Genomic DNA, 12180 nt, shown 5'->3' with positions numbered 1-12180 from the left:
TCTCAGAAAACTAAGCATACACCTACCATTTGACCCAACAATTGCTCTCTTGAGCATTAATCCCAGAGAAATAAAAACTTACGTGTACACAAAAACCTGTACATGTGTGTTCATAGCAGCTTTATTCATAATAGCCCACATGTCCTTCAAAGTGCAGTTAAACCAACCATGGACACTCATCAATAAAAGGAACAAATTAATGATAAACACAACTTGGATAATCTCCAGGGAATTATGCTCAGTAAAAAAAAAAAAGTCACATAATGTATGATTCCATTTTTGAATGATTTCCACTTTTGAAATAATACAAGTACAAAACTAGAGAACAGATTAGTGGTTGCCGGGGGTGGGAGTGAGGAAGGTGTGGCTATAAAAGGGCAACAGGAGGAGTCCTGATGGTGATGGAAGTGTCTTGTATTTTGACTGTATCAGTGTTACGTTCCTTTTAAATCCTCATCCAAGGATATTTTTTTTAAATATATTTTTTGATTTTTTACAGAGAGGAAGGGAGAGAGATAGAGAGTTAGAAACATCGATGAGAGAGAAACATCGATCAGCTGCCTCCTGCACATCTCCTACTGGGGATGTGCCCGCAACTCTGGTACATGCCCTTGACCGGAATCGAACCTGGGACCCTTCAGTCCGCAGGCCGACGCTCTATCCACTGAGCCAAACCGGTTTCGGCTCCAAGGATATTTTTATTGACGAGAGAGAGAGAGAGAGAGAGAGAGAGAGAGAGAGAGAGAGAGAGAGAGAGAAAGAAACATGGATTGGTTGCCTCCTATATACCCCTGTGGGGATGGAACCCACAACCTGGGTATGTGCCCTGACCAGGAATAGAAAAGGGTGCTTGAGATGTCTGCATTATTTATTACAACTGCACGTGTGTCTACAATGATCTCTACATTAAAAAAAAAAATACTGAAGAAAAAAAGTACATCATTTGGCCAGTTATCACCAGTCTAGAAATGTCATCCTAGGGATATAATCCAAATAAGAAAAAACGCTAACCACACCAGATGTTCACTACAGCGTGTTCACAACAGGGACCTAAGTGTCCCAACAGGAAAACAGGCAAATCATGACATAGCCGCCTGAGAATGACCGTCTTCTGATAGAGCAACCAAGAAATGTTTGAAAAGGGAGGGTTCCAAACGGCAGCGCAATAGGACAGCTACGTGGAGGAGCCGGGGACGCGCTGCAGAGGTTAACGGTACTCCATGGGGGATGTGCTTCCTTGCCTCGCTTGGCCTAATGTTTCATGGCTTCTGCATGGTGGGGGTGGGGGAAATACAGCAAAGGCTATTCTTCACGTTAAATTACAAATGCCGAGTCACAGTAAGAGTCCTTTAAATCCGTCCCCTCCAGTAGCGCCAACTTGGATTTTCGGGCTCCAGGCGTGGACCCGGGCCCCCACCCGGGTCTCGGAGGGTCAGCGCAGCGGCTCGAGCGGGCGCCGCAGCCTCACGCAGGACCCCCGGGAGTGCAGGGAAAGGACTCCCCGGCGAGGGCGACGCCGCTGCCCGGAGAGCAGTGACCATGCCAAGGTCACCACCGATCCCGCAGCCGGCCAGGGCTCCCCGACTGTGAGTCCGGGTCCGGGTCTCTGCCCGCGCCCCTCTCCCCACCGGAGCCGCGACCCCAGTGCCCCTCGGTCCACCGCGGAGAATCCCCACATGGCGTGACGGCGGCGGCCAAGGCCTCCACCGGCAGAGCGGGGCGCCGCCAGCCCCCTCCGCCCTCGGCCAAGACCCTGAGGCGAAACCAGGCACAGCCCCCTCTTCCTTTTTCGCCCTCTCAACCCAGCTTTTCCCGACTCCGGGAAGAACCGGGAAGAGAAGGCGGAGGCGAGCGGGGCGCCGCCGGATAAATAGGGTGGCAGGCCCCGCCCACCGACCTCACTTCCGCCCTGCGGCAAGATGGCGGCGCCCGGGCCCCGCCACGCAGACTTCCGCCTCACGCCGAGACCTAGGGTCGGCCGCGGGCCGCGCCGGAGCTGAAGTCGCGACCCGCACGGCGTGGAGTCGGGACCCGCACGGCGTGGGGTCGGCGGGGGCTGGTGAGCGTCCCGCCTCGCGAGGCCTGCGGGGAGGGCGCGCCCGTGGCTCCGGCCGCGGCGATCCGGGGAGTCGCCACGTGGGAGGGGAGGAGCTGAGACTCGAGGGAGGGACGCACCGGCTGGGGGGCGAGCGGCCAGGTGGGTGGGTCCCCGGGTAGGTCCCCGCGGTTGACGTTGCTGTCTCCCCTCTTCTCTCCAGGCAGCATGTCGGGAGGAAAGGCCGCGGGCGAGCCCAGCGCTCCGGGAGCGCCCCGCGCCCTCCTCTCTGGCGCCCGGGGGCTTATCGGACAGCGGCCGGCGCCACACCTCACCCCGGGCCGCCTTCCCTCCATCCGCTCCCGGGATCTCACCCTCGGGGGAGTCAAGAAGGTACCGATTACCTCGAACCCCAGGCTCCTGGGGTACAGCGGATGCGCATGTCGGGCCTGCCGTGCGCCAGGCGTGGTGTGGGGCCCTGGGACGCTCGTACCCAGACTTCTGCCCGCAGACTTGGGGGGAGCCTGTCCTGCCTTGACGTCTAGATGCTGGAAACCAGCTTTTGACCTGGTTCTCAGAGATGGCTGGAGGGGAGAGCATTCTGGCTTGTGTAAAAGCAACTTAAAAGTGTTTATTTACTTTTGTGTGTGTGGTCACCGCTAAGAAGCCCAGGGGAGTTGCCAGGCACACGTTTTGCCTGCGCTTGGACGGCGTCTGAATGTGCCGTGGATCGGGGTGCGCACTTCTGGGCTGGAGGGTGGTGGGTTCCAGGCCTGGCCTTGGAGGCGCCGTGTCCTCTCCCTGGTGTTTACGGCCGCAGATGTGAAGAGCAGCCCTTCGGTAGGGAGTGGGGCGATGGCAAGCAGAAAGCAGCCATGCTTTTTTTAAAGATTTAAGTTTGCCCGGGTGCATTCTGGTGGCAGCCCAACCTGTCTTCTGCTTGTGAGTCCTGGCACATCTGTCTGTCCTCCTTGAGCTCTTTGCTTTCTGTAGCAGTTTGAGGAAAAGAGGTGAGGTTAGATCAGTTTGTGTTTAGAAGTCCCAAGGGTCTCCTTTCAGGGGGAGACTGAAGCTGCAAGTTTACGAGGGTCTTGGTGCCCCTTTGTGTGTAACTGCTGCCACCATGACTTGACATTTCTATTCAGGCATCCTTCTCAGGCACGTGTCTGTCTCTGTAAGTCCGACAACAGTGTGGAATGTACAGAACAGAGCCATGGTGGTTTTGGTCCACAGAAGATCCCCTTTGGGAGTTTTTCTTTTTCTGCAGTGCTTTGGGATCAGAAATGACCAAATCAGTGACTCCCGTATTTCACTTTCAGAAAACCTTCACCCCAAATATCATCAGTCGGAAGATCAAGGAAGAGTAAGTAGCTAGGCCTTCTGAATACTCACCCCTTATTTAGGGTGCTCTGAATTTGAGCCTTGTGGGAAATACTAGTAACTAGGTATGTGGCACAGAAATTTAAATTTGTGTATTTAGTTGTTTCCAACCTGGCTCCCAGCTGATTCTAACGTGCAAGCTTTAAAAAAATTCTGATGCCTGAGAGGCCTTCCCAGAAATTGTGATGTAATTTGTTTGCAATGAAACAGAGGGATTCTCTTTTACAGCCAGAGTTGAGAGCCACTCGTTTAGACAAAGATGTATTAAGTTTTCCCTTAAGTTCTTTTACATTACAGCCTTCCTGTTTTCAATGAATACAAAAAATTTTTACCTTTTGGGGCAGTCTCTGTAAGTCAACTTTTGAGTTATAGTTTCAATACATACCCTCAAACAAGAAGATAAAGTAAAACAAACCGAAAGGACTCTGCACACCAAGGAAGTGAGAAGAGTGTTAGACTTTGGATTGGGTTCTGTGTCTCATGATGTAGTTATTGGCTCAGGTGGAGTGGAGATATGTGGGCGAATTAAGACCAGTTCTCCCAGGAAGGGTAAGTGAGTAGTCTCCCTTAATCCATTCTCTTTTCCAGACCCAAGGAAGAAGTAACCATTAAGAAGGAGAAGCGTGAGAGGGATAGAGACCGACAGCGAGAGGGTCATGGACGGGGCCGGGGGCGACCAGAAGTGATCCAGTCCCATTCCATCTTTGAGCAGGGCCCCGCTGAAATGATGAAGAAAAAGGGTACGAAAGCTTCCGGGAGGAAGGGATCAATGGGTTTCAGTCCAGACTGCCTGAGAGAAGGGCAGTGGGATTCCCCTGTTCCCACTTTAGTTTTCCTTACCCCTGGTGAACTGGGTGATTCCCACAGGGAACTGGGATAAGACAGTGGATGTGTCGGACATGGGGCCCTCTCACATCATCAACATCAAAAAAGAGAAGAGAGAGACAGACGAAGAAACAAAACAGATCCTGCGCATGCTGGAGAAGGATGATGTAGGTACCAGCAGGCTTGGGGGGGCGGGGGGGGGGCGAGGGGGGGGGATGGGCCTTCTTTATGGCAGTGGAAAGGGCCTGTGGAGTCAGGATTGGAGGAAGAATTGCTCTCTGATGTCCTGGAAGCCTGGCGAGCAGAGGACTCTTCAGTTAGAAGAGTTAGGGCTAAAGTGGGCTGCAATCCCAGTACGTGTATCTGCTGGCCAGGCCATGGCAGCCGCTGACTCTTCTTTGGCAGTTCATCGATGACCCTGGGCTGAGGAATGACACTCGAAACATGCCTGTACAGCTGCCTCTGGCTCACTCTGGGTGGTTGTTTAAGGAAGAGAATGAAGAACCAGATGTTAAACCTTGGCTGGCTGGCCCCAAGGAAGAGGACATGGAGGTGGATGTGCCTGTTGTGAAAGGTACTCTGTGTCAGTTAACATCTCGTCTCCTTTCCTGTGGCTGCCCCCCAGTCCCCACCATGGGCCTCCCAGATTGCTGCATAATAAGCAGGTCCTCTCCCATTCCAGCTGTAAATACATGGCCTGAACAAAGACACTAAAGTCTCACTCTCAGAAGGTTCATGCTGATATGAACCGGTGGGCCTAGCCACAGACACCCCTTATTAGATAAGTCACACAATTCCTCGATCCCTCTTCACAGCTAGTGTTTCTCTGCAGCTTCCTGGCTGAGCGACTGGAGCAGTTGGGGGTGAAGGGATGGGTACAATGAGATGACACAGAGGATGGCCACTTGATAGATAGCTCTTCCATTTGTGTTACTTTGGGCAGTAAAAGAGGAGCCACGAGATGAGGAGGAGGAGGCCAAGATGAAGGCTCCTCCCAGAGCAGCCAGAAAGACCCCGGGCCTCCCAAAGGACGTATCTGTGGCAGAGCTGCTCAGGGAGCTGAGCCTTACGCAGGAGGAAGAGCTGCTGTTCCTCCAGCTGCCAGACACGCTCCCTGGCCAGCCGCCAACTCAGGACATCAAGCCTATCAAGACAGAGGTGCAGAGTGAAGATGGACAGATGGTGGTCGTGAAGCAGGAGAAAGACCGGGTATGCTCAGGAATGAGTTGTGTGGAAATGTGGGGGGATCGATCAGGAAGGGAAGCAGCGACTGTAGCATGAAGCAGGGGTGTGCCACCCAGGCTGAATTGCAAGAACATCATGTATTTGTTCTTTCTCCCCATAAGAAGCGTGGGGCTTTGTACTTCAACCTCAGTTATATGTATGTTTACTTGTTACGATGAAATACTTGAACGTGTACATGAGAGGCCATTAACCCTCATGTGCCATTACCCAGTTTCAGCAGTTGTTAATATTTGTTTGTTTGCTGTGGGTAATTTTTGTTTTGTTTTGTGGTGTGTTTTTTTTTTAACCAGTGCAAGCAGCCCTAGGAAAAGGCCCTTTTTGGGGAGCTTATGCTAACCTTTGCTACTGATGCCTTTCTTCGGGAAAGGGTTCCCTCATGAAGGATGGAGGAAACTGCTCCTTCCCCCCTCTCCATACCCTGATTCTCTTCACAGGAAGCCAGGCTGGCAGAGAATGCTTGTACCCTGGCTGACCTGACAGAGGGTCAGGTTGGCAAGCTGCTCATTCGCAAGTCAGGAAAGGTACAGCTCCTCCTCGGCAAGGTGACTCTGGATGTAACAATGGGAACTGCCTGCTCTTTTCTGCAGGTGAGAGCCCATCAGTTCAAGGGCAGAGGCCCTTTAAGAGGTCGAGGATGCCGAGGAATCGGTGCTAAGTGAGGGAGAAGGGTTCTTGGGATTATCACATTAAAATCAGGACTGATTGATGGGCTGTGTGGTTTTGTTCTCATTGCCTTCTCTGTCGATTGGCAGGAGCTGGTGTCCGTGGGCCTTGGAGACAGTAGGACGGGGGACATGACAGTCCTAGGACACGTAAAGCACAAACTTGTATGTTCCCCCAATTTTGAATCCCTCTTGGATCACAAACACCGGTAAAATGAGCAGATGGAGGATGATGGTGACTGCCCATGGCTGCTGCCTGCTCCAGACGTTTTGTTCTGAAATCTGTGCGACCCGGAACAGGCCTGTTTAGCCCACCCACTCCAGCCCCTGGCAGCCATTGTCCCAGTTTTCCCCACCGGGCCCATGTGGCTCCCTCCCACAGCAGCTGTGAATGGCACAGTGACCTTCCCACAGCATGGATGCTGCAAGTCGTTGCTGCTGGGGGACTTGTCCCTTCTATTTATTATTATATTTATGCTTTATCTCTTCAGCTGACTACATCTTTCCCGGTGCAGAGGGGAGGGTCTGTGGAAGAGTACAGGCTCCTCCTCATGGTGACCGTCTGGGTTCTCGCTGTGGGAAGTGTAAGAACTGCTGCTGCTGGTGCTGCTCTCGCTCCCTCCTTCCTTCTGAGGGGCAGACGGAGAGAGAGCAGGGAATGTTTTAGTTGGAGTCTCAGTACTCAGGCCCGGCTCCATCAGTAACTAGTAGTGTGACCTTGGACAAACCACCTAACCTTTCTGAGCCTCATATTCCTCGTTTGATAAAAATGAGGACAATACCTACCTCACAAGGTTGGTGTGAGGATTAAATGGAATGTTGTAGATGAAAACTCCTTGCACAAGGCCCCCACATGTACAGTAGTCACTCAATAAATGTTAGTTTCCCTTCCCTTTGCCTGAGTCTATATTCAAACAAAATAGAGATTCTGAGACACTCTCGGGGGGAAGTGAATGCTTTGTCCCTGCATTCTTATTCCACATCCCAACCACCCTCCGACCCCCGACCCCCCACCCCAGCCTAATCCTCTGAAGGTACAGGTTCAGGCCCTTCTATGCCCTTTTTCTCCTGAGCATTCTTAGCCAAGTACTTCCTGTTCATTGCTGTGAGGTCCTAGCTCTAGGGCCTATCAAAGTAAAGAAGTCAGAATCTTCCCAGCACCTACGAATGCCTTTAGGTGACACAGTGGTCTGAACACTTGTTCCCCCTACCCTCACCCCTGGAATAAGTAGCAGCACTCTTCTAGCTTCCATTGAAGGGTTTCTCCAAAGAGCAATTAATAATTCTCATAGGGAATTAACACTACACTAAGTCAACTACTGCTGAAGAACAACCCTTGGTAAGATAAAAGTTAGCCCTGGCCACTGGCTCAGTTGGTTAGAGCATTGTCCCGTGCACTGAAGGGTCATGGGTTTGATTCCCCGTCAAGGCACATAACCAGGTTGCGGATTGGATCCCTGGTTGAGTGTGTGTGTGGGAGGCAACTCATCAGTGTTTCTCATATCAATGTTTCTTCTTCTCTAGAATCAGGGAAAAACATATCCTCAGGTGAGAAAAAAAGATAGAAGTTGAGATTTGTTAAATAACTAGAGGCCCAGTGCACCAAATTTGTGCATTGAGGCGGGGCCCTCAGCCTGACCTGCACCTTCTCCAATCTGGGAGCCCTCGGGGGATGTCCAACTGCCAGTTTAGGCCCAATCCTCCAGGCAGTTGGACATCCCTCTCACAATCCGGGACCTCTAACTCCTAACTGCTCACCTGCCTGCCCGCCCTAACCACTCTGCCTGCCTGGTCCCCCTAACTGTCCTCCCCTGCTGGCCTGATTCCCCTAACTGCCCTCCCCTGCCAGCCTGGTCACCCCTATTAACTTTTTTTTAAAATCTTATCCCCTTCACACACAATTGTATTTGACTTCCTTATTGGCTTCTCCCTCACACAATTTTTCTCTCTCCTTTGTGTAACACTTTCCTACTGACTCATTTATAAACTTCTTTCCTCCTTATCTCCTACTTTTTTTCCATCATCCTTTCCATCTATCTCCTATCCTCCCTCCCTCCCCGTTCCTTCTTTATCTTTACCCCTTCCCTCCCTCCCCTTTTCCTTCCCACCTTAATTTTTTTCTTCACTTCCTCCCTCAGACCTGCTTTGCTCCCTCCCCCATTTCTTCCTTCTTCCCATTCTCCTTTTAAGCCCTACCGGCTCCCCTTTAAGATTTTTCTTCCCTTCCTCTTTCTCTCTCATCCTACCTTTCCCATATACTCTTCTCTACTTACTTCCACTGTTTCAATATCTATCTATCTATCTACCTGCCTAATTATTCACTATCATTTATCGTTTTTCTTTTCTGGCTCCTACTTTTAAAATCTGTCCCCAATACACAACTATACTTGATTTTCTTTCTTTTTTATAATATATTTTATTGATTTTTTTTACACAGAGGAAGGGAGAGGGATAGAGAGTTAGAAACATCGATGAGAGAGAAACATCGATCAGCTGCCTCCTGCACAACCCCTACTGGGGATGTGCCCGCAACCAAGGTACATGCCCTTGACCGGAATCGAACCTGGGACCCTTCTGTCTGCAGGCTGATGCTGTAGCCTAGCCGTGGGCAAACTATGGCCCGCGGGCCGGATCCGGCCTGTTTGAAATGAATAAAACTAAAAAAAAAAAGACCGTACCCTTTTATGCAGTGATGTTTACTTTGAATTTATATTAGTTCACACAAACACTCCATCCATGCTTTTGTTCCGGCCCTCCGGTCCAGTTTAAGAACCCATTGTGGCCCTTGAGTCAAAAAGTTTGCCCACCCCTGCTCTAGCCACTGAGCCAAACCCGTTAGGGCTATACTTGATTTTCATTATAGCTCCTACAGTTCACTCACACATCCTCTTTCCTTCTTTAACTCTGCTGTCTGCTGACTCCTTTATAAAGTTCTTCCCTGCTTTCCTATCATCCCCCCTCCTCCCTCTTTTACTCTTTTTACAGGCTAATTAAAAATTCTATGCTTTTCATCCTGTCTTAGTACTGACTTCTTTCCTCTCTGGGATGTGTAGCAGCCTCTGTTTGGGCACTCGGGCCCCTCTCACATCAGCTTTGAGGGCCTGAGCAATGACGCAGCTGTGTCTTGCTGACGGTGGCTCATGCCTCCCCTCTGGGAGTCGGGAGTGCCCTGCTGGGCCAGGGCCAGGGCCAGGGCCAGTGTCCATCGCAGGGACCGCTGCATTAAGCACGCAAGAGGCTTTTCTCCTGTTGCGTGCCGAAGGGGGGTGGATGCGGAGGCCTTTCCCATTCCCCAGCGTGCCTGCTCCCATGCCTCAAGCAGCTCTCTGTCTGCTCCTATCCTGAATTTGTAGGTGATGGGCGTGCTTGCACAGGCATGGTTGGGGCCCAGCTTGCCCTTGGGGGGCATTCCACCCAGGATGTAAGCTCCTGTCTGGTTGGACCAGGCCAATGAGTGGATGGGCAGCTAGAGAAAGCCATGGCGGCTTCCCTGTGGCGTGAGGGTCACCTGTGGTCTCCACGGTGGCAGGGCCAGGTTCACGTGGCAGGAGGAGACTTTGAGGTTGTGCACTTGGGAGGACTGACCAGTGTCCCGGGCATCATGGGCCCACCTTACGTGTCTGTGGCAATGGGATCCCTGTGTTGTTTACCCAGTGGTTATCCTGCTTTACCACGACGTCCACTCCCTGTCATCACACCCGGGCCCTTCCTTCATGTTGGGGCCACACCCTCTCGATTTGTGTGCGCGACCCCTCCCGGGGGTCACTGCCGACACTCGCACTCCCTGGTTGGTGTCTGCTGATTGTGCCCTGAGAACTGGCCTTCTGCGTGCGGGTGTCACCACGCAGCCCCCTCACTTTCCTGGCCCGGCTCCAGGGGCAGGGGCACGAGCCTCATGCAAGTCCCCTGGCTGTGCGTGCAGCCTGTTGAATGGTCGTTACTGTAACACCGTAACGGACAGTTTGCATATTGCCTCTTTATTATGTAGATGGACTCTTTGACACTTGACAGATGACATTCCACTTTAAAAGTTTTGAATTTGAGGGACCCAGCTAGAGGCAAGATGGCAGGCTCATGGTGAGCAGATGTTAAGGGATGAAAATAGGTGTGCCTACAAGCAAATTTTAAAAGCATTTTCTCTTCAAATCTTTTTCCATACCACCTGATAAGCATCTTGATTCACCGTGGCGGTATCAGCAATGAAATGGGCAATATCAAACAACTATTTTGAAACATTTATTTCCGATCCAGAATGGAGCTTTATAGTGTGTCTGTCATAAATCCTCATACTCTCCTCTTCTAGATGACTATAATTGCAAAGTAGAACTTGCTTTGACATCTGGTGGCAGGACAATAGTTTGCTACCATCCTTCTGTGGATATTCCATATGAACACACCAAGCCTATCCCTCAGACAGATCCTGTGTATAATTATGAAGAAACAGGATCAAATACTGAAAACCAGATTAGAAGAAAAAGATGAACACTTTGAGCAAGGACCCATGATAGAACAACTTAGCAAAATGTTCTTTACTACTGAGCACCGTTGGTATCCTTAGGGACAGTATCATACACGTCATAGGAAACTGAATCCTCCAAAAGACAGATGATATTGAAGTTTTCAGTAAAATGCTGTCCTGTCCTCATTTGCCATTTGAGAAAATGCAATCAGGTATATTCACTACTATGTAATATAGTAAAATAATAATAAAATGTCTTTTTATCTAAAAAAAAAATTTTGAATTTGAGAGGCACACCTCTGTCTCCTAGCATCAGCAGGTTCTCCCACTTGGCTTGGTTCCCTATCCCCACTGGCCATGCTGGCCTTTTTTAGTTCATGGGTCTTGTTCTTTTCACCAGGTTATCACACTATTCTTATTTTATTGTTTTCAGAGAGGAAGGGAGAGGGAGAGAGAGAGAAATATCAATGATAAGAGAATCATTGTTCGGCTGCCTCCTACATGCCGCATACTGGGGCTCAAGCCCGTAACCCAGACATGTGCCCTGAACAGGAATCAAACCGTGACCTCTTGGTTCATAGGTGGACCCTCTACCACTGAGCCACACCACCTGGGCTGGTTATCACACTCTTGATCCTTCCATTGTGTAGGCCCTGGAGGAGCAGCTTCTCTGCCTCGGGCCTTTGTCCACAGGGCTGGATTTTTCCATAGTTCAGTGAGGGTGGGGCATCTTAGAGGTTAGGGCAAGCCTCCTGCAACAGTGACTCTGGTTATTAGATGCCAGTCTCACAGCTCCCTTTCCTGTGAACTTAGCAAACTGCTCTGAAACAGGGATGGGCCACAATAAGAGCGCTCAGTAAGAATGCATCCTGACTTACAAGTAACCTCCGAGGTTTTGGGTGGATATGCCTACCTTTAGTTTCTTCTGTCATGGCTGGGGCTTTTTCTACACTGAGCCCTTCAAGCTGCCTAGCCAGCAGCTGTGAGGGAATTGAATATTTAATCACCACATGGTCCCTTCTATAGCTAAGAGCTCACAGAAACTCTGTTGGATGGTCTTCTGGTCTCTTCTCACTGTAGCCTAGACCAGAAGGTTTCTTGGAGACATGTTTGTGGAAGTCCTATTTGGCCTAAGGTTGTGCTATGAGGAGCCTACTGCTTTTTGTTCTCTGGGCTTCAATGCTTTCCTGTTTTATATAGCTAATGCATTGCCAGTGGGTCTCCATTGTATTCCTCTCTCTCTTCTGTTTCTTTGGCTCAAAAAATACTCTTCTGCTTTCCTAGGCCAACTCAAAGACCCTGCTTTGTTAGATGTTTGGTATTTTTCAGTCTTTAGTTCTTCAACTCTTCCAAGACAGCTTAAGGAGCCCTAGCCAGTTTCACTCAGTGGTTAGAGCATTAGCCCACAGACTGAAGGGTTCTGTCTTCCATTCTGGTCAAGGATATGTACCTCAGTTACAGGCTCAATCCCAAGAGCTGGTCAGGGCGGGAGGTAACCAACTGATGTGTCTCTCACATTGATGTTTCTGTCCCCCTTCCTTCCACTGTAAAAATTAATGGGAAAAGTATCTTCA

General features: G+C 50.5%; 1 protein-coding gene and 1 pseudogene across 2 annotated transcripts; both read left to right on the top strand.

Annotated features, from left to right (window-relative positions):
• The first annotated feature begins 1191 nt into the window (after window positions 1-1191).
• Window positions 1192-7041, top strand: POLR3D (RNA polymerase III subunit D). The gene is made up of 9 exons (XM_081091071.1): window positions 1192-2059; window positions 2259-2428; window positions 3355-3398; window positions 4004-4155; window positions 4283-4407; window positions 4646-4814; window positions 5184-5449; window positions 5920-6072; window positions 6238-7041. The coding sequence occupies exons 2-9, from the start codon at window positions 2264-2266 to the stop codon at window positions 6358-6360; spliced, it is 1197 nt and encodes a 398-aa protein (XP_080947197.1). The 5' UTR covers window positions 1192-2059; window positions 2259-2263; the 3' UTR covers window positions 6361-7041.
• A 3284-nt stretch (window positions 7042-10325) lies between these two features.
• Window positions 10326-10756, top strand: LOC308519343 (large ribosomal subunit protein mL42-like; annotated as a pseudogene). Its single transcript has one exon. The product of its transcript is annotated as a large ribosomal subunit protein mL42-like (transcript).
• Window positions 10757-12180: the final 1424 nt, after the last annotated feature.

Source organism: Myotis nattereri, assembly GCF_964212035.1.
Source record: "Myotis nattereri genome assembly, chromosome: 5".
NCBI classification, from domain to species: domain Eukaryota; kingdom Metazoa; phylum Chordata; class Mammalia; order Chiroptera; family Vespertilionidae; genus Myotis; species Myotis nattereri.
The sequence above is the reverse complement of the archived record's forward strand: the minus strand, read 5'-3'. Positions and strand labels throughout refer to the sequence as shown.

Bases quoted from the DNA above. Each gene is read 5' to 3' on its own strand.
- POLR3D (XM_081091071.1), top strand. From the start codon at position 2,264: ATGTCGGGAGGAAAGGCCGCGGGCGAGCCCAGCGCTCCGGGAGCGCCC. The intron at 3,399-4,003 runs GTAAGTAGCTAG...TCTCTTTTCCAG, and splicing joins AGTCGGAAGATCAAGGAAGA to ACCCAAGGAAGAAGTAACCA. The intron at 4,408-4,645 runs GTAGGTACCAGC...CTTCTTTGGCAG, and splicing joins GCATGCTGGAGAAGGATGAT to TTCATCGATGACCCTGGGCT.